This window comes from Macadamia integrifolia, unplaced genomic scaffold (genome assembly GCF_013358625.1).
Source record: "Macadamia integrifolia cultivar HAES 741 unplaced genomic scaffold, SCU_Mint_v3 scaffold986, whole genome shotgun sequence".
NCBI classification, from domain to species: domain Eukaryota; kingdom Viridiplantae; phylum Streptophyta; class Magnoliopsida; order Proteales; family Proteaceae; genus Macadamia; species Macadamia integrifolia.
This window is the reverse complement of record NW_024870610.1, coordinates 157728-179068: the sequence shown is the minus strand read 5'-3', so window position 1 is coordinate 179068 and position 21341 is coordinate 157728. Positions and strand designations below refer to the sequence as shown.

General features: G+C 37.2%; 2 protein-coding genes across 2 annotated transcripts in view; both read left to right on the top strand.

Annotated features, from left to right (window-relative positions):
* Window positions 1–7130, top strand: part of LOC122070719 (L-type lectin-domain containing receptor kinase IV.2-like) — a 19069-nt gene extending 11939 nt beyond the window's left edge. Inside the window, exon 2 of the mRNA XM_042634926.1 lies at window positions 6509–7130. Coding sequence (XP_042490860.1) covers window positions 6509–7130 — 622 coding nt within the window. The remainder of the gene's footprint in view (window positions 1–6508) is intronic.
* LOC122070722 (ABC transporter B family member 2-like) overlaps window positions 1–21341 on the top strand; it is a 35358-nt gene that overhangs the window by 8316 nt on the left and 5701 nt on the right. The window lies entirely within an intron of this gene.

Below are 21341 nucleotides of genomic sequence, written 5' to 3'. Positions count from 1 at the left end.
GATCACACTTGGTACCCTGTAACACTTATGTTACCAAGAAGTACTTAGGCCAATCGATCAAAAACTTTGTACCTTTTTTGCACTTGGGTTTCCCCTACTTTTTTTTCCCTCGAATGTCAAACTTGATTACATCAAAAAGTTAAAAGCAGAAAATAGAAAAAAAATAAAATAAAATATCAAAGAAACAAACAGAAAAGAAAGACCTATCTGAATCGCTAGGACAAGGAGAACCTTTCACCTTCAGCATTGCCATAAGCAAAAAGACCCCTCAATCACTAACGGAAACGGTATCGAGGTCTATTCATCGCATCAGCTGTTATCTCTTCTAAAATATTTATCGGAAAATCAATCCTGGTCTCTGAGATACCCGTTTTGAAGCTTTCTTTGCTAAATAATCAACAACTAAGTTTGCCTCTCTAAAGCATTGAGTAATTTTCCATGGTATGGATTTGAGAAAAGACTGAATATATATCCACTTAGGAACCACGGAATATTATTGGAATGAACCACTGATACGACTGTCGTAGAATTTGATTCAATCCATAGTGCAGGTACCTTTTAACTCTTTGACATTTATAATCCCTTCAACTACAGCTTCAAATTTCGCTTCATAGATCGATGTAATCCCAATGAATATGCTAAAGGAGAATAACACCAGACCATCACTATTTCCAAAAATCCCCCCAACCATTGCACAACAAGGATCCCCATTGATGCTACCGTCTATGTTTAGCATATGGTTCGCACCAATGCACCATCAACATCGAGCAAGGGCATTTTTTGATATATTAGAATCAGAAAAATGATAGTTTACAAAAATAAGCCCTTTGAGATCCTACTCCACCTTCGGCATGGCCATCGGCAGAACAGGAAATCAAAGCAATTAGAAGAAGCGTTACTTAAATCTGAATCGAGGCCTATGCTGGCCATCCCATTCAATATCAGAAATAATAAAAGCTGGAGCTACATCCCAGGTATTTGAACTTCTTGTGGCAGTGGCATGCTTCGCTAGCCTATCTGCCACTGCATTTATCTCGCGGAAATAATAGGAGATAGTCCATAACATCGAGTAAGGGTGATAGCTTTCTATTTTCAAATTTAGTTTTCTACAACAAGTAATGTCTTCCGCTGATTTAATCATTTCCGTAGTCTCCAAACTGCAAACTTGGATCTCCCTCTTCACCATCTCAAAAGTTTACAAGCTTGTTTTCTTCTTAACTTCATAATGTCTATTATGTCTTTCCCACCATATATTAGAAGTGATGAGCACGAACCCTACCGTCTAAGCCTCTTTGATGTTGACCAGTCTAGTTTTCCTTTTCCGCCATTTAAAGAAATCATCCGCCCTATCATGATTATGTTTATATATTTAACTCTCCAATTGAATACAATTGTTACCAAAAAAAAAAAACTGAATACAATTGTGTTCATTTATTTAACTCTTCGCACCTTCTTGTATTTATATTCACTTTATTTTCCCCACGGATCACACCTTGTACCACCTTGTACCTAGTTGCACTTCTGTCAGGAAGCACTGCCATAGTGAAGCACATTTTGTTCCTTAATGGTACTTGTATTTCAAAATCCCAAGTATGTTTCCCGGTCAGAAGTATCGATGAGTGGACTCACATTCCATCGTGCTTGCAACCTTCCCATTCTCTAGCTACATCTGAGACATTTGCGTATGATCCAATTTAGTGGTAGAATACACCAAAATCAGTCAATTGGATATTCCTTCATATTATTGTCTTGTTTTGATCGATTTTACTATCTTGGTTTATTGCTCAATTTTTGGATTGCACTTCTATCATTCCTGGGTAGAATGTCAACAAAACATGCTCTGGCCAACAAAATATAGTGATCTTTCTTCTCCTTTCGGCTACTAATTAAGCTCGGCCAAAAAAGGATAGTTTATAGACATATAATTATGATAAATTATGAGTGAGGATGGATAAAGTTTGTACTCTTTATCTCAAGGATGATTCGAATTTTGGGGAACTTGTACCTTCTAGCCTACCTAACTCTTGAATCCATGAAGTCTGCTGTTGATGTATTGATGGTTGACATTTCTAGTTGAGTAGAGGTCAATGATGCGAGTATGACCTAGAAGATAATTAATAGAAATTCAGACAAATTTTCATAAAATTCCATTTTTCTAGAAATTTCAAAAAGATTTGAAGTTCTGTGGAAATCCCCAAATTTTTGCAGGAATCTAACAATTCTAAGGAAATTCCACAAATACCTAAAAATCCAATAAAATCCCAAAAATTTCAAAACCTTAGAAACTTTAGAATTTCCATAGGATTCCCCAGAGAAACCCATGAAGTTCCAAACCTGCACAAAATTCCTAGAAATTGCCAAAATTCAAGAAATTCCATTGACGTCCCAAAATTCTGATTCCTCTAAAAAAATGAGAGGAAGGTGAAAGGGAAACCCTTTCTCCGGTGTTAGGGAATTCATCAAAAGCTTGCATCTGATGCATAGGGGTCTCTCCCTTTTATGCATTATTCAGAGACCGAACACTGGTAAACTCCCTAACTTTAATTGGCATAATATAGAATTCATTAACATGTCAGGATCGAATAGTATATTAATTATCTTTCACATTTTATATTTTTAGCATGCGAGCATGGTCAATCAAATGTAGCAATACATGTAGGTCTAGGACTGTTAATTTTGTGGAAGATATTCAAAATCTAAGTATATCTGGTATAAATACCAGTTTTTCCAGGTGGGGTCAGCGCCTAACACATTTTCTCCCTCATAACCTAATGCAAACCTGTACCTCTGGTAAAGACCATACATGAATTTAAAATCTGAACTTGACCCATTAGTTGGCAATTGGGCTCGTTAATAGAATTTTAGGCTCTCAATCTTAGATGGCGACTCAAAGAAGCTCATTCCCTTCAATCGTCGTAAGAAAAGCAGGGGAGGAACCAAGATTCAAGTTCCACAGTTCCATCTTGCTAATTCTTATAAAAATACACCTCCAAGTAGTATCTATTTGAACTCAGGTTTCGGTTTATTTAATGTTTAATTTTTTTCAATCTGTTCTCCCCTGCTGATGACCATGCCGAATGTGGGGGATTATAAATTGTATTTTTGAGATGTATTCTTTTCTCTTTCTTCAATAAAATTTCTGATCTTTAACGAAAAAAAAAAAACCCACATCATAACGAATCCGATCACTAAATCTGAGGAATCACAACTCCTTCAGGGTACCACAAATCAAGCTGAGCATTGGAACTTTGATTTTGAGCATCCATATTTGTTATTTCTTATAGGAATTAGAACCACGATGATCAAGTAAAATCACTTATCCTCTTGAACTGTTCAAAATCGCACTCTTGAGTCTTGACTTAGCATTGGAGAACAAAATTTTGATGATGACAAATTGCATCCTACATTATCGGCAATCGCAAAGGCCTTATCATCCACACCAAACTGATACGTATTTGGTTTAAAAGATTATTTGAATGGGTCAAGGAGTGGAAAGCTTGGACCACTCAACTATATAAGACATTCCATCAAGGGCGAATTCCATTGTTAACCAATGGAGAAGATATCCAAATGGGAAGGTAACTCGCAAGTCATTACATTTGGGTTGGTGGGTCAACCAAGCTAATTATATAAACCAATCAAACAACAAGTAGGCAAGACTCTGAATACTCATTTAAAATTTATCTGAAAAAAAAAATTAAGGTATGATATCTCCAAAAGGACCACCCAAGTCTACATGACTAACACTAAGCCAAGTATCTAATAATCCAATCACACATAGCATTCTTTTACTAAGACAAATTAAACATTCATATTAGAAAATAAATTTTCTTGCACTAATATTTATTTTATTTTTATTTTTTATAAAAAAATTATGCTAGTTGACATTAGGGTTGGGTTTTCATTTTATTGATAGCAACGACGAAGATGAAATGAAACCTAACTACTTTTTTTCAGAGATATCTTATCTTTTATAGATAAAAATAAATAATAAAAAAATGGTTTGTAAGACAAGTTTCTAAGACAAGGCTGAGTACAACCTCATCTTAGGGCCCGTTTGATAACGTTTATGCCGTTTCTGTTTCAAGAAACAGTAGAAACATAAATTTCCATTTCTAGAAACAGAAACGGAATTGAAGGTGTTTGATAAGTCATGTTTTTAGAAGTCGATGGCAACCAGTGAAAGAATTACCACAAGTCGTTTCCAGAAACGGTGAAACAAGTTCAACTTGTTTCGCCTAGGTCATTTCTTGAACCATAAATAAGTAAAAATTTCTATTTCTATTTCTAAAAATAAGTGAAACGAAATAGTTTTATCAAACGCTTTTTGCTCCGTTTCTGCTGTTTCTGAAAATAGAAACGGCAGAAACGCGTTTCTTGAAACGTTATCAAACAGGCCCTTAGAGAAGAACAACCCTTTGATTTTTTCTGGTAAATAACAGCCCTTTGATTTTTGGGGGCAGGGGCGTGTTTCTACAGTCCCTGATTTTTCGGGGACTATAAAATACTCATTTAAGATTTACTTGAAAAAAAAAAGAAAATTAAGGTATGATATCTACAAAAGGACCACTATGTCCACATGACTACCACTAAGCCCAGTTTTCAATAATCCAATTAAACATACCATTTTCTTTTAATAAGACAAATTTAAACATTCTTATTAGAAAATAAATTTCCTTGCGCTACTTTCTATTTTTTTTTTAGTAGTTGTGATTAGGATTGGACTTTCATTTTGTTAAGGAATGACGAAGATGAAACAAAGCATATCCACTCTTTTTTTTTTAATCTAGAGATATCTAATCTTTCATAGATCTTTGATGTATATATATATATATATATATAGACAAGTATGACTGCGTAGTATCTAGGAATTAGGAATGCTACCAAGATATTAGCTGTATGATTTGTTCATCCTAAATGTAACCGTTGGATGGAGAGAAAAGGTCCAAAGCTTTAATCCACCGCTGCTACACCTTATCTCTCCACTAATTCTATCTCACGCCGGCATTCATAGGGTTTCAGATATCTCCACTCAAGCCATGCCGGAACTCTGCCGTGCCGCCGTTCATAGGGTTTCAGATATCTCCACTTTCTTACTCCCCTCTGCAATTGTTCTAGAGGAAGAAAACAATCTGGTTTCCTACTGTTGATCTTGGTTTCCATTGCTCTCTTCCTCTCTTGTTGCTTGTGTTTCTTCAGTTTTTGCATTCGTATGTACGGCCTTGACTTGTTTGTTCTCAGTGATGGCTTATTGAGCCTCTTGGTTTTGCTGTTGGTTTTCGTTGCTTTCCTCTTGAATCTCTTGTTTCTTCTATTCTCCATCTTCGACAGAGTTTCTTCGCTCTTGGTTTTGCATGTTCTATTCAGTGGAGGAAGAGAAAGATTGATCCTTTTTCTCGAATTTCTTATCTGATCTGTTAACAGTCACAACCACAAGTGACGATGAGCTCACCACGGAATCCACAGATTTCCAAACTTTCTAGCATTGACTGGAAGCTTTTTTCTTTGATTCATCAAGTTCGAGGGCCGGATCGAGATCTGGCAATGGCTCTAGAGCCTCGCCCTTACCGACACGAATGTCGTCGCTGGTAATGTCAATCGGAGCAAATGGGCCAACAGGGAGGGACCAAGAGAACCATATGAAGATGAATTAGAGGGTTTCTGAATGAAGAAAAAAGAATGATGGAACGAACAAGAGAATAGAAATAGAAACGTAGATGAAGGCCAAGGGTTTGTTGATCTTCTGGGTTTCAGATTCAGGATTTTGAGAAGAAGAAATGCGAGATTGGAAGAGGAACCTCAGTTGCCTTTCTTCGTCCAAAAATTCTATCTTTTTGTTCGGATTTGATGAAGCCGGAATTGGAAGTGGAGGTGGTGGTGGTGGTGGCTTGTCATGGAACGAAGGAGGAACTTAGCATCCAGATTGAGAGAGAGAGAAGGAGAAGAAGAGGAACTGGAGTGAGAGTCAGAGTCAGAGGAGGGAGAAGAAGAGGAACAGTGGGAGTGGTAGACAGAGAAGGAGAGTGAAGATAGAATTAGGGGAGAGATAAAGTGTAGCAATGGTGGATTGAAGTTTTGGACATTTTCTCTCCATCCAACGGTTATATTTAGGATGAACAAATCCTACAGTTAATATCCCGCTAGCATTCTTAATTCCTAGGTACTACGCTAGCATACCTATCCCTCTCTCATATATATATATATATATAATTTATTTCATTTATAAAAAAATAAATAAAAATTCCATTCATCCACCGTAGTCCCGAGTTTATAGGACAAAGCTGAGTCCAACCTCATCTCAGAGTAAAACGACCCTTGGATTTAAGGCGGCAGTGGCGGAACGTTCTTTTTTCCCATTCTTTAATTTGTGGGGTGTTTGTCATTTCACTCCCATATTATAGATCAATCGTGAATAGTGCCTGGTGCATAAAACCTTTGGCAATAAGGAAAATATGAAGTGGAAAACAATATTCTTCCAGAACGTGCTGTGGTTTCTTATCCTTAGCAGATTCATAGCATCACAACAAGAAGATTTATCTTTCACGTACAATGGCTTTCAAGGAGTTCACATAAGCTTGGATGGCTTAGCACACATTACAGACAATGGCCTCCTTAGAATGGCAAACGCCGGTATGGAACATGGAGGAGATTTTAGAACAACCAATGTAGTTGGGGCGTTTAGTCATCTTGCACCAGAATTTTTTAAAACTGGCAAAGCAAACCCTTGTGGGGATGTGTTTGCGTTTGGGGTTTTTTTGCTTGAAGTTGCTTGCGGTAGGAGGTCTGTAGAAACACATGCATCAGAAGAGCGTTTTGTATTGGTGGAATGGGTGTTCTCAAGTTGGAGTACGGGTACAATTCTTGAAACTGTGGATCCCAAATTGGAAAGGAATTATGAAGTGGAGGAGATGGAATTGGTGTTAAAACTTGGATTGCTTTGCTCTCACTCCATTCCATCTACAAGGCCATCCATGCTACAAGTTGTTCGATATTTGGAGGAAGAGCTTCCACTGCCAGAGTTGCCATCTCAATATTTGGGGGAAGAGGTTCTACTGGATTTAGAGTTTACTAGAAATACAATGAGTCGGTCAACATCGATTACAAATTCTCAACTCTCTGTAGGACATTGAATGTATCTGACTAGAGGTACAAAGTTGTGGAATAAGGTGTGTGCAAGAATCTTGGTAGCCATACTAAGGATATGACCGGCTGCCTCATCTTAAAATTTTGTCGTAACCAAAGTTGTGGAAAAATTTGATCTATTTCTCCTCTATGATTTAGTGCAAGGCACTTCTTCTTTCAATAAGAATAAAATCTTGTTATTTTATAATATGAGCGACAATGGAAACCATTGAAAATGTCATGCTGATAAGGGGTTTTCTTTTTTTTGTAAGAGATTTGATGATTTGATTATAATTCAAGTGCGGCCATTACATAGAATAACTTTGTTATATTGGGTTTCTACTTGGGCTCTCTTTGGTATGATTTCCTTTTGTATTTATTAACTATTTTTTAGAAATTATTTGTGCCAATAAATTATGGACCACAAATAGTATTCGTTTCGTTACTATTTATAAAATAGATTATATAATGACAGAATAGGTTTCAATTTTCATCTTCAATTTTGAGCTTCAAGAGAGAGAGAGAGAGAGAGATGATAGGATTTGGGGTTTTTTTTAATTGGAAAAGCATAAAACATACTGAAGTTATTTACCATTGATTTTGAGTAATTTAGCACATGTGTTCATTTAAGGTAGAAAAAACCAACATAAATGATTTGTTGCCACAAATCACAAATAACTTGAGAGTAATTTGTGATTTGTGATTTATTTTAATTTATTATAAATAGAAATAAGTGCTATAAATTATACCAAACACATGTAAAAATAGAAATAAGCCAAATAAATACAAATAGAAATAAAACCAAAGAGAGCCTTAGAATATGCAAACTTCAATTTCAAGGCAAGGCCGTCATGGTCATATGACTCATTGAACTAGCCAACCATGCCTTAGTAGTTCAGCTTTAATTGTTTAAGGGTAAATGACACATAGGGTGATTACATTTCAAGAAATTACAGCTGGATCTAGAAAAATACCAGAAACATAATTACATAGGATGGAGGAGACTGAGATCTCGGGAGCCTTAGAATATGCAAACTTCAATTTCAAGGCAAGGCCGTCATGGTCATATGACTCATTGAACTAGCCAACCATGCCTTAGTAGTTCAGCTTTAATTGTTTAAGGCTAAATGACACATAGGGTGATTACATTTCAAGAAATTACAGCTGGATCTAGAAAAATACCAGAAACATAATTACATAGGATGGAGGAGACTGAGATCTCGGGGTCCTGTACTCTACTCACCTTCGGCATGGCCATCAGCAAGGAAGAAGATCCACAACTCCACTAAACAAAGTTAAGAAAATCTATATCTTGGTCCACTCTCTGCATCCCTTCTAATCTCATCTAGCATTGCACCAAAAAAATAAAAAATAAATAAATAAATGATAATCTCATCTAGCATTGAATGAGGAAAAGAGGGACAAAAGACACTAGATCCAGATTCCAGTTTCTAAGATTAGATAGTTCTTACTCATTTCTTTTCCTCTATAGAGTGGAAAATAACTCATTTCTTTAGAGAGGCTAATCAAGTTGTAGATTGGTTAGAAAAAGTTGTAGTGAAGTTAGGATTATCTTATGCAAATCTCTCTCTCTTCTTATTTTCAAGAAGTGGCGTGAGAGGGTTTGTGTTGATCCAGATTCCAGTTTTATTAGATGATATTATTTTTTTTTGAGGGGATTATAGCCAAAAAAAATTCTGAGGGGAAAAGTGCGAAGGTAGGGTTTCCTTCACTTTTGATTGTTGTTTTCTAGGTATGCCTAGACGTAAATCCTATCTTTTATTTTCTTTATCATTTATTATGATCTTTTAATAAAAGTAGAAAAATAAATAAATAAATAAAAGCTTGTAACATTGACCTGTAATGAGATGCGTTAAATGGTATATTATTGTAAGAAAAATTATTTCCTACTGTTGGCATCGAAGTCATCTCCTTTTGTGTAAAATTGATATTTATTTCTAAACCCAGCATACAATAGCTATTAGATTCAAATGGTGTGGATTTTGGATGCAAAATGAAGAAGAACACAACAATTGTTATACCTCCCTTCTCATAATAATAATAATAATAAATAAATAAATAAATAAAAACAACTATGTTGTCTCTTTCCATTTAAGAATGTTATTTGTCCTTGTAAAAAAAGTGATTAAATTTATAAGGGAAAAAAAAGTGCACAATGCCAGTCTGTAGATTCATGCACACACTTTATCATAAGTTATTTAGAGCTCAATTGTTACTCAAATGTGAATATGAAGATGTCATATTCAGACAAGTTTTCCCGATTTCGCTGATAACGCTTTTTCAAAATTGGCTAGTTATGTGTCAACCTTCCAAATGTTTGAAAAATTAATTATTAAAGTTAATTTCACCCATGGTTGATTTAGGTGATGTCATCCGCAATTTTAGCCCAAAAAAAATGCCAAGTTCTCAAGGAAATGTTGAGACGGGTCAGACAGTCATCGTTATCGTAGTTTTCCATAATTTGGACCAAGAAAGTTAGGGAGTCTTTGTTTCTATAGTTTTCGCAATTTGGGATTCAGGAAGTCATTGTTTTTACAGTTTTCCGCAATTTGGACTAAAAAGTGCTGGGTTCTTAGAAGTAAGTGCCAAGTCTCCAGCAAGATGCCAATCGTAGGTACACAATTTTTTTTTTTTTTAATTCCCCAATGGATCACACGTTGAACCTTGTTCTCATATGCGTACACTTTATTTTCCCTATAAGATCACACTTGGTACCCTGTAACACTTATGTTACCAAGAAGTACTTAGGCCAATCGATCAAAAACTTTGTACCTTTTTTGCACTTGGGTTTCCCCTTCTTTTTTTTCCCTCGAATGTCAAACTTGATTACATCAAAAAGTTAAAAGCAGAAAATAGAAAAAAAATAAAATAAAATAAAATAAAATATCAAAGAAACAAACAGAAAAGAAAGACCTATCTGAATCGCTAGGACAAGGAGAACCTTTCACCTTCAGCATTGCCATAAGCAAAAAGACCCCTCAATCACTAACGGAAACGGTATCGAGGTCTATTCATCGCATCAGCTGTTATCTCTTCTAAAATATTTATCGGAAAATCAATCCTGGTCTCTGAGATACCCGTTTTGAAGCTTTCTTTGCTAAATAATCAACAACTAAGTTTGCCTCTCTAAAGCATTGAGTAATTTTCCATGGTATGGATTTGAGAAAAGACTGAATATATATCCACTTAGGAACCACGGAATATTATTGGAATGAACCACTGATACGACTGTCGTAGAATTCGATTCAATCCATAGTGCAGGTACCTTTTAACTCTTTGACATTTATAATCCCTTCAACTACAGCTTCAAATTTCGCTTCATAGATCGATGTAATCCCAATGAATATGCTAAAGGAGAATAACACCAGACCATCACTATTTCTAAAAATCCCCCCAACCATTGCACAACAAGGATCCCCATTGATGCTACCGTCTATGTTTAGCATATGGTTCGCACCAATGCACCATCAACATCGAGCAAGGGCATTTTTTGATATATTAGAATCAGAAAAATGATAGTTTACAAAAATAAGCCCTTTGAGATCCTACTCCACCTTCGGCATGGCCATCGGCAGAACAGGAAATCAAAGCAATTAGAAGAAGCGTTACTTAAATCTGAATCGAGGCCTATGCTGGCCATCCCATTCAAGATCAGAAATAATAAAAGCTGGAGCTACATCCCAGGTATTTGAACTTCTTGTGGCAGTGGCATGCTTCGCTAGCCTATCTGCCACTGCATTTATCTCGCGGAAATAATAGGAGATAGTCCATAACATCGAGTAAGGGTGATAGCTTTCTATTTTCAAATTTAGTTTTCTACAACAAGTAATGTCTTCCGCTGATTTAATCATTTCCGTAGTCTCCAAACTGCAAACTTGGATCTCCCTCTTCACCATCTCAAAAATTTACAAGCTTGTTTTCTTCTTAACTTCATAATGTCTATTATGTCTTTCCCACCATATATTAGAAGTGATGAGCACGAACCCTACCGTCTAAGCCTCTTTGATGTTGACCAGTCTAGTTTTCCTTTTCCGCCATTTAAAGAAATCATCCGCCCTATCATGATTATGTTTATATATTTAACTCTCCAATTGAATACAATTGTTACCAAAAAAAAAAAACTGAATACAATTGTGTTCATTTATTTAACTCTTCGCACCTTCTTGTATTTATATTCACTTTATTTTCCCCACGGATCACACCTTGTACCACCTTGTACCTAGTTGCACTTCTGTCAGGAAGCACTGCCATAGTGGAGCACATTTTGTTCCTTAATGGTACTTGTATTTCAAAATCCCAAGTATGTTTCCCGGTCAGAAGTATCGATGAGTGGACTCACATTCCATCGTGCTTGCAACCTCCCCATTCTCTAGCTACATCTGAGACATTTGCGTATGATCCAATTTAGTGGTAGAATACACCAAAATCAGTCAATTGGATATTCCTTCATATTATTGTCTTGTTTTGATCGATTTTACTATCTTGGTTTATTGCTCAATTTTTGGATTGCACTTCTATCATTCCTGGGTAGAATGTCAACAAAACATGCTCTGGCCAACAAAATATAGTGATCTTTCTTCTCCTTTCGGCTACTAATTAAGCTCGGCCAAAAAAGGATAGTTTACAGACATATAATTATGATAAATTATGAGTGAGGATGGATAAAGTTTGTACTCTTTATCTCAAGGATGATTCGAATTTTGGGGAACTTGTACCTTCTAGCCTACCTAACTCTTGAATCCATGAAGTCTGCTGTTGATGTATTGATGGTTGACATTTCTAGTTGAGTAGAGGTCAATGATGCGAGAATGACCTAGAAGATAATTAATAGAAATTCAGACAAATTTTCATAAAATTCCATTTTTCTAGAAATTTCAAAAAGATTTGAAGTTCTGTGGAAATCCCCAAATTTTTGCAGGAATCTAATAATTCTAAGGAAATTCCACAAATACCTAAAAATCCAATAAAATCCCAAAAATTTCAAAACCTTAGAAACTTTAGAATTTCCATAGGATTCCCCAGAGAAACCCATGAAGTTCCAAACCTGCACAAAATTCCTAGAAATTGCCAAAATTCAAGAAATTCCATTGACGTCCCAAAATTCTGATTCCTCTAAAAAAATGAGAGGAAGGTGAAAGGGAAACCCTTTCTCCGGTGTTAGGGAATTCATCAAAAGCTTGCATCAGATGCATAGGGGTCTCTCCCTTTTATGCATTATTCAGAGACCGAACACTGGTAAACTCCCTAACTTTAATTGGCATAATATAGAATTCATTAACATGTCAGGATCGAATAGTATATTAATTATCTTTCACATTTTATATTTTTAGCATGCGAGCATGGTCAATCAAATGTAGCAATACATGTAGGTCTAGGACTGTTAATTTTGTGGAAGATATTCAAAATCTAAGTATATCTGGTATAAATACCAGTTTTTCCAGGTGGGGTCAGCGCCTAACACATTTTCTCCCTCATAACCTAATGCAAACCTGTACCTCTGGTAAAGACCATACATGAATTTAAAATCTGAACTTGACCCATTAGTTGGCAATTGGGCTCGTTAATAGAATTTTAGGCTCTCAATCTTAGATGGCGACTCAAAGAAGCTCATTCCCTTCAATCGTCGTAAGAAAAGCAGGGGAGGAACCAAGATTCAAGTTCCACAGTTCCATCTTGCTAATTCTTATAAAAATACACCTCCAAGTAGTATCTATTTGAACTCAGGTTTCGGTTTATTTAATGTTTAATTTTTTTCAATCTGTTCTCCCCTGCTGATGACCATGCCGAATGTGGGGGATTATAAATTGTATTTTTGAGATGTATTCTTTTCTCTTTCTTCAATAAAATTTCTGATCTTTAACCAAAAAAAAAAAACCCACATCATAACGAATCCGATCACTAAATCTGAGGAATCACAACTCCTTCAGGGTACCACAAATCAAGCTGAGCGTTGGAACTTTGATTTTGAGCATCCATATTTGTTATTTCTTATAGGAATTAGAACCACGATGATCAAGTAAAATCACTTATCCTCTTGAACTGTTCAAAATCGCACTCTTGAGTCTTGACTTAGCATTGGAGAACAAAATTTTGATGATGACAAATTGCATCCTACATTATCGGCAATCGCAAAGGTCTTATCATCCACACCAAACTGATACGTATTTGGTTTAAAAGATTATTTGAATGGGTCAAGGAGTGGAAAGCTTGGACCACTCAACTATATAAGACATTCCGTCAAGGGCGAATTCCATTGTTAACCAATGGAGAAGATATCCAAATGGGAAGGTAACTCGCAAGTCATTACATTTGGGTTGGTGGATCAACCAAGCTAATTATATAAACCAATCAAACAACAAGTAGGCAAGACTCTGAATACTCATTTAAAATTTATCTGAAAAAAAAAATTAAGGTATGATATCTCCAAAAGGACCACCCAAGTCTACATGACTAACACTAAGCCAAGTATCTTTTTTTTTTTGCTAAAAGATTATTTCATTAAAAGATCAGAGAAAAGGAAATATAAGCCATACAATAAAAACATATTCAAAACAAAAAATCCTCACTAACTCTACCCTCCCACCTTCGGCATGGCCATCAGCAGGAGGATAAAGAAGCTCTAATTAAACCGAAAATGAGGCCTCCCATCTGAATCCCTTTGCAAGAGATCACAAATATGGGAGGGAAGCACCACATTATCACCCGAAATTCCTGTCTTTGCCGCATCTCTGGCCAAGTAATCAGCTATAGAGTTCCCTTCCCTGAAGTTATGAGATATCTTCCAGCTAATACTGTCAAGGAACGGCTTAAGATACATCCATCGTTGGAGAGCATACCATGGAATTTTCCTTTGCTGAATCGCTAGCACAACCGAGCTAGAGTCTGACTCTACCCATAAACAAGTGATGTTCATGGCCTTTGCACGCAACAACCCCTCCATCAGACCCTCCACCTCCGCTTCAAATACTCCAGTAATACCCATATATTTTTTATAAGATCCCATGACCCTGCCCTGATGGTCCCGAAATATACCTCCCGCTCCAGCCCGCCCTGGATTTCCCATAGAGCTGCCATCAAAGTTTAATTTTATCCAGAACATTGGAGGTTTACACCAGAAGACCTCCAAAATTTCTCTGTTCCCCACTCCCTGAATCTGAATCCCTAGGCGCCTACTGCACTGCAAATCTGCTATGGATTTAATCTCGCCTCTAGAGCTAGGCTTGTTTCGTCTTATGTCCTCAAGAACCATCATTAGTACATACCTGCATGACCGATATTTATTTTCAAAAAGCCTTGCATTTCTCTCCCTCCATAAATGATCCAACACAATGGCAAAGCTCATATTCCACGCCTCCTTGCAGCAAACCAGTTTCAACTTTCTCTTCCACCATTGAGCAAGCTCAAGCAGAGAGCCCTGGCTGCCCCAAAGCACATTGAAAGCATCACAAAGAATCCTCCAGATCTCCGCAGAAAAAGGGCATCTTATAAATAGATGCTCTAAAACTTCCTCATTTGAATTACAAAGGACACATCTAGACACCAATGGGATCGCTTTCTTTTTTACCACATCATCAGTAGGGACCTTTCCATTAATCACCCTCCATGCTAAAGTGGAAACCCGAGGCTGCTGCTTTTTACTCCATATGATAGAAGCCCAGGAAACTGTTGATTTTTTCACCCTTATATCCTCCCAAGTGGATTTGAAGCAAAATTCCCCATCATGAGAAAGGGACCAGATCCTCCTATCTTCACATTGATAAGTAGGAATGTTAATTTTCTTCACCTCGTTTATTATGTTCCTCATAAAATTAGAGTTCATCTGAGGAAAAATCCAGTTGAAGTTCACAAGGAATCTGCTAACATTCCCATCCAAAACAGATATATCAATACCTTCCAGCATATCACTCTCTTTAATGGCACCTTGCCCTACCCAGGTATGCTTCCAGAAATTTATTTTTTTTCCATCTCCCACCACCCATCTCTCTTTAGAAGATATGTAATCCCATATTTTCCTCAGACCTGGCCAAATAGAGGATTTTCTGAATCCTTTCTTAGGGATACCCTCCCTATCAAGGAATCTAGCCCTCAGAAAAGAGCTCGCCATAGAATCTTCATTCTTAATTCTCCAGGCAGATTTGCATAGCATTGTCTTGTTTATATCCCTCAATCTCCTCAATCCAAGACCCCCTTCCTCCTTAGGCTTACAGCATTGGTCCCAATTAACCACAATTTTTTTTGCATTGTAAACTTCCCCTGTCCAGACAAAATTCCTCATCCATCTTTCAAGAGTGTTAATGAGAGAATTTGGCCACCAGTAGACCGCAAAACTGTGAGTTGGAATGCTAAGAATCACAGAACGCACTAATTCCACCCTTCCTGCCATCGATAAAAGTCTTCCCTTCCAGCCCTCTAATCGATCCTTTGCCCTATCTAGAATAGGCAAAATTGATTCTTTTTTAACCCTGCCCTTAAAAATTGATACACCCAGGTATCTGGTAGGAAAAGAACATAGGGGAATACCCATTTCCTCAACAATGGCCTGCTTGCGCTGGGGAGAAATATGGCCTAGAAAAATCTAACTTTTTTCTAGGTTAATGCACTGGCCAGCAAACTCCTGATATTTCACAAGGAAATTTTTTAAATGACGAACATACCTGAGAGAGGCGTTCCCAAATATGAAAATGTCATCTGCAAAGAGACTGTGAGCTGGAGTCGTCACCCCTCGAGGGTCATTAAGCGCCTTGAACTTTTTCTCTACTACAAGCTTTTGGAGACCTCTGCATAGCACCTCTTCAGCTAGAATAAATAGCATGGGGGATAGGGGATCCCCTTGTCTCAAACCCCTCTCCACCCCGAAATACCCTATTGTACCACCATTAAGAAGAACTGAAATTTTGGTAGAACCCAGCATCTGCTGCACCCACAATACCCACCTCTCTGAGAATCCAAATTTCCTTAGAACTTGAAAAATAAATCTCCAAGACATCGTGTCATAAGCCTTTTGAATATCTATTTTCAAACCCATTCCACCTCCTCTAGCCGTCGAAAACAATAAATTTGTTAGCTCAGACACCACTGAAATATTGGAATGAATTATTTTCCCCTTCTGGAAAGCACCCTGCTCTTCTGAAATTAGCCGATGCAAAACCCCTGATAATCTAGTCGCCATTATCTTAGAGATAATTTTGCAAAAGAAATTCCCCAAACATAATGGTCTAAATTTATCCAAGCTCATTGCCCCTTCCACTTTTGGAATTAATACTAGGAAAATAGTATTAATACCATTAGGCATTCTACCTTTACTGAAGAAACTTCGAACTGCATTGCAAACATCTAAATTAATAATTTCCCAGCAAGATCTATAGAATTTACCTGGGAAACCATCTGGGCTTGGAGCACTCTCAGGATCAAGATCCCAAACCGCCTCTTTAATTTCTGCATTGCTCGGTAAGACATCCAACCTCCATCTATCATGGTCATCGAGCACCTTTGGGATGCAATCAAACAACTCCAGGTGCTCAGAAGTTTCTGAATCCTTAAGAAAATTCTCATAAAACCCACTAACATAATCTTCCAATTGGCTCTTGTCAGAAATAATTTGCCCATCTTCCTTTTTCAAAGTGTGAATAGAGATTTTCAACCTTCTAATTTTTACACTAACATGGAAAAATTTTGAGCATCTATCTCCTTGGGTTCGCCATCTCATTCTAGCCTTTTCAGCCCAGAGCTTTTCATGGTTCTCCATTGCTTTCAGCAACCTGGTTTTTGCATCCGCTTCTCTGGCAAAAATCTGGTCATTCATCCCATTTATTTCAATCTCACCCTGCACTTCCTCCATCCCTTTCTGCGCAGCCTCCAATTCCAAATTAATGTTCGGAAAATTTTCTTTAGCCTATGGCCTAATCGCACCTTTCAGCCTCTTAATTTTCTGGCTAAAAACATAAATAGCTGAACCACTAATCCATTCCTCCCATGATTCCTTAACCACTTTCATGAAGCTCTCATTTTCCATCCAGAATCTCTGGAATCGAAAGGGGCAGTTATTAGGCCTTACCAAAGACTCTGAAATTACAAGAAGAGGGGAATGATCAGAGGCCCCCATAGACATCACTTCCTGGTGACAATCATGAAAGGCAGAGAACCAAGAGTCATTACAAAAGGTCCTATCCAGAACAGCAACTACATTTCCTCTTCTCCTATTGTTTGTCCAGGTGAATTTACGGCCCTTGGAAGGAACCTGAATTAAAGAACATCCATCCACCATTGCTGTGAAGTCAGTCGCCGATCCCATATTAAAAGCTCCTGGGCCTCTTTTCTCATGCGACTGGAGGGTGGCATTAAAATCTCCAATTACCATCCATGGAATACCTGGACCCAGGCATGAAGCAGTCAAATTAACCCACAACTCCCTTCTAGCCTGCCTGAAGCATTTAGCATGAACTACAGACAGGGAAAAATTTTTTTGCTTCCAGCTAGAACTCATAGAAATGTGCTGCTCCGATGAAGAAATAACCATCGGCTTTGAGAGACCCCTTTTCCACATAACCCAAAGATTAGGAACTTTTTGCATTCTCTCATTATGAATGAACTCAGTTTCGAATCCATTTTTATTATAAAACCTCTTAGGGAAGTCATGCACTTCCATCATCGGCTCAGCAATACACACTATATCTGGAGCATTATCCCTCAAAATTTTTCCTAAGGCTAATCTAGCAGCCTTCTTCCTTATACATCTGATGTTCCAAAATAAAACCTTCATAGTCATCTCTTCAACAGAGCGAGCCTATCTGATTTTCTGGAAGCCTGCTCAGAGACCACAACGTACTTCCCTTTTTGTTGCTTTCTTTTTTCAAGTTCTCCTTCTCGCATACAAGCCATTCTATCCACCTGATTCAAGTCCTCATGAAAAACCACCATCGCGCCATCAATTAGCTACTGAGAGCTTCTATATTGACTATGAGATAGCATAGCAATATTACCTCCACCCTCATGACCCGAGTTAGCCTGATTTTCAGACCGCCCCCTTCCAAAACCGGTTTGAAAATCGTCCATCTCATTCTCTGCATGCCAACAATCAGCCCCTTCCATCACCACACCATTTTTACTAACTAAATCCATGATAGGCTCCCCTTCCATTCCCGCTCCAAGCCCCATATTCAAATCCATATCTGATGCAATCATATTATGGTTGACCTCCACCCCATCCTTATTTATTTCCATGAGTGGATCCATCTGTAAAGGAAGAACCACAGAAATATTCCCCATCCTTTGATTGCTTTCCATATTAGACAAATCCTCCCTTGATTGAGATCTAGAAACAGCATCTCTATTTTCTCTTCTTATGGAGAGAATCTGCCCCGATATGGTAACTGGGATTGCTGCCATTTCCTCTCCTCCTTCCACCGAGTGCCGCCCAGAACCATCGGAATTCTCCATTGTCGCCGCCGCCTGAAGCTCCCCCTCACGAAGCCTCTTCTCTCTAACATCTGCAGCTTTCTTATCTCTGCACTCTGACAGAGAGTGTCCAATTTTTTTACAAAATCCACATTTTGCCATTCCATCTTCATATACTATTTTTTGTTTAAACAAGAAAACCTCACCCGATCCTGGCTGCTTCCTCTCCACTTGTATCTCTTCCACCCTTTTTATCCGTGACACCACTTCCACTTGCACCCTCGCATAGCTACCCATTGCCGCCGATCTTGTTCTTCGATCCAGAGCCACAGGCCTACCTGCTCCCTTGGCCATAGAAAGAAGAATTTTCTCATGCCAGTATTCCAAAGGAAGATCTGGAAATCTGATCCAGACTAGTTTTGTGGGTATATTTGCCGCATTCACATCAAAATCAGGTTTCCAACGCTGAAAACGGATGAATTGGCCCTTCACTTTGATTAAATTTCTTCGCCATATGGAGGCCATGTCTCCTTCTAGCTCAAACTGGAATAGGATATATCCTTTTCCCATTGGAGAAAGTGCAATCCTTCCCTTCAAATTCCAGCCCTTAATATATAAACAAGTGAGCAATAAGTTACTCCTTTAGGGGGCAACTAATGGTTAGGTACCCTAATAAAGGGATGTGAATTTGTAATCGAAACCGTTTATCAAAATCGAATTGATCCATTTACGTCAAAATCGCAAAACCATTTAGTAAATGGTGCGGTTATAGTTTCAAGTTTCAGGCCAATTAGCTAAACGGGTTGGGTCGGTTTTAACCACAGAACCCGTTGGTTTCAAACCGAATTGAAACCGTTTAAACCGATTCGATTAATCCGTATAACAATTAAATAAAGAAGGGGCAGTAATCCGTATAACAATTTACAATTAAATTAAATGCCCATCCTGCTTTGACATGATTTATTGCAATTCAGTTTAAGTTTAGGCTTTAGATCATGAACTTATAATCCATATATGTTACTATGTTATTATGTTATCATAGATGGGGTGTTTTGGCTGAACCACTTGTCATTTTAATATTTTATGCTATAGAAGGTTGGATTTGGATGTTGTATGATATTAGTTCTAAATGTTTGATATGGTCATGCAAAGAAATAACACTAGATTATCAAATTAAGACATATCATCTTTGATATAGAATCTCTTATTTGTGGTTGCCAATTATTTTTTGATAAGCTTATGATCTTCAGTTTAGAGATGGTTGCAAGTTATAACAAACTGATTGTGAACCGTTTTACAAATCGCATAGAATAAATTGAAACTGAAACCATTTAAAAGTGTGAAACCGACACCATTTAGAACTGTGGAAACCGAAACCATTTATTAAACTGTCAAAGTTTCAGAAAGTGGAACCGTTTAGTAAATAGTGCGATTATGATTTTAGTGAAATAAATGTGAATTGAATCGATACACACCGTTTAAACCAAAACCAAACCGATTAACACCTTTAGCCACTGCCCATCTACTCACATTATCATTTATTGTTAGCAAATCTTTGGTAAAGAGATTGTATCCCTAATAGAACAGTGTTTTTTCTTTTTTTTAATTTATTTTCGGGTAGAGGGTCTTCCCCCTTACCCTTCTCACTAGGATCAGTTTAGTATAAGAGGTTTCCAACTCTCAATCATAGGCTAACAAAGGTATCCTCCTTATTCAATTTACCATTAACATATAATTTATATATATATATATATATATATATGTGTGTGTGTGTGTGTGTGTGTGGAGGTAAGACTCCCTAATGTCATGGATGACTATAAACCACTGGAAGGGTGGAACATCTTATATATTTAATAAATCGGAGAAGGAAAATCCAAGAAAGATGCCCCTTTTTCAACCTCAGTCGTCTGATTGCATCTGGAAATTATAATCAATCTGACATTCTTAAATCTATCCACATGTCTGCACGAGGTGATTGATACACTTGGTAATCAGGTCAGATCCATTATATTTATTTAAAAATAAGACAAAGAGTTTATTAATAATGAAAGGTGTGGCGCCGTCTTTATCCCACCTTCTTTAATCCATTTTGTTGAATATTAATTATTGTCCAATTTTGTTTTATTGCTTCTCATTTTGATTAAGTTAATGGTGCAAGTATATATGTAGTTTTGCCAAACGATAAAAGAACAGTTCTAGAAAGGACTTGCAAATGCTGCCACTAAAGAAGAAGTTATGAATGGAACTAAGAAAAAATAATATGGGAAAAGAATCGCCATGACTTCAGGTACCATTTCTCTTTCGCATGGGGTTCTTTATTATTTTTATTCTTGTGTTCTAATTATGTGGGTTTCACGTGGATGATATTATTCTTCGTACTATAATTTGTGTGACAAGCTAATCTCTCATCTCCCCTACACATACACACCCGCATTCTCTGGGACCATGGAGAACCCTATCCCAAATCATATATATCTTCTGTTAGAGGAGTCATCTAATTAAAAAGATCATAACGTAAATGATTTGTTTGATAGAAAATTTCATCGTCGACTTCTATGTTGATGACAATGCCGAAGGTGAGAAAGCTAACTAATTGATTTTTGTTTGCAATAAATATATAGAAATTTGTCTCACAATACAAAACCAGTTGACTGGTGAACCACTATGTAAAACTGGACCATTATGATTTGGGTTCCCTTGGGGATTGGATATATCTACATAAAAGCCATGCTGAATTAGATAATTAGGCAAATCGTTAATTGTGGCAGATTTTTTATTTATGTTACTTAACATAACAAAGTTGC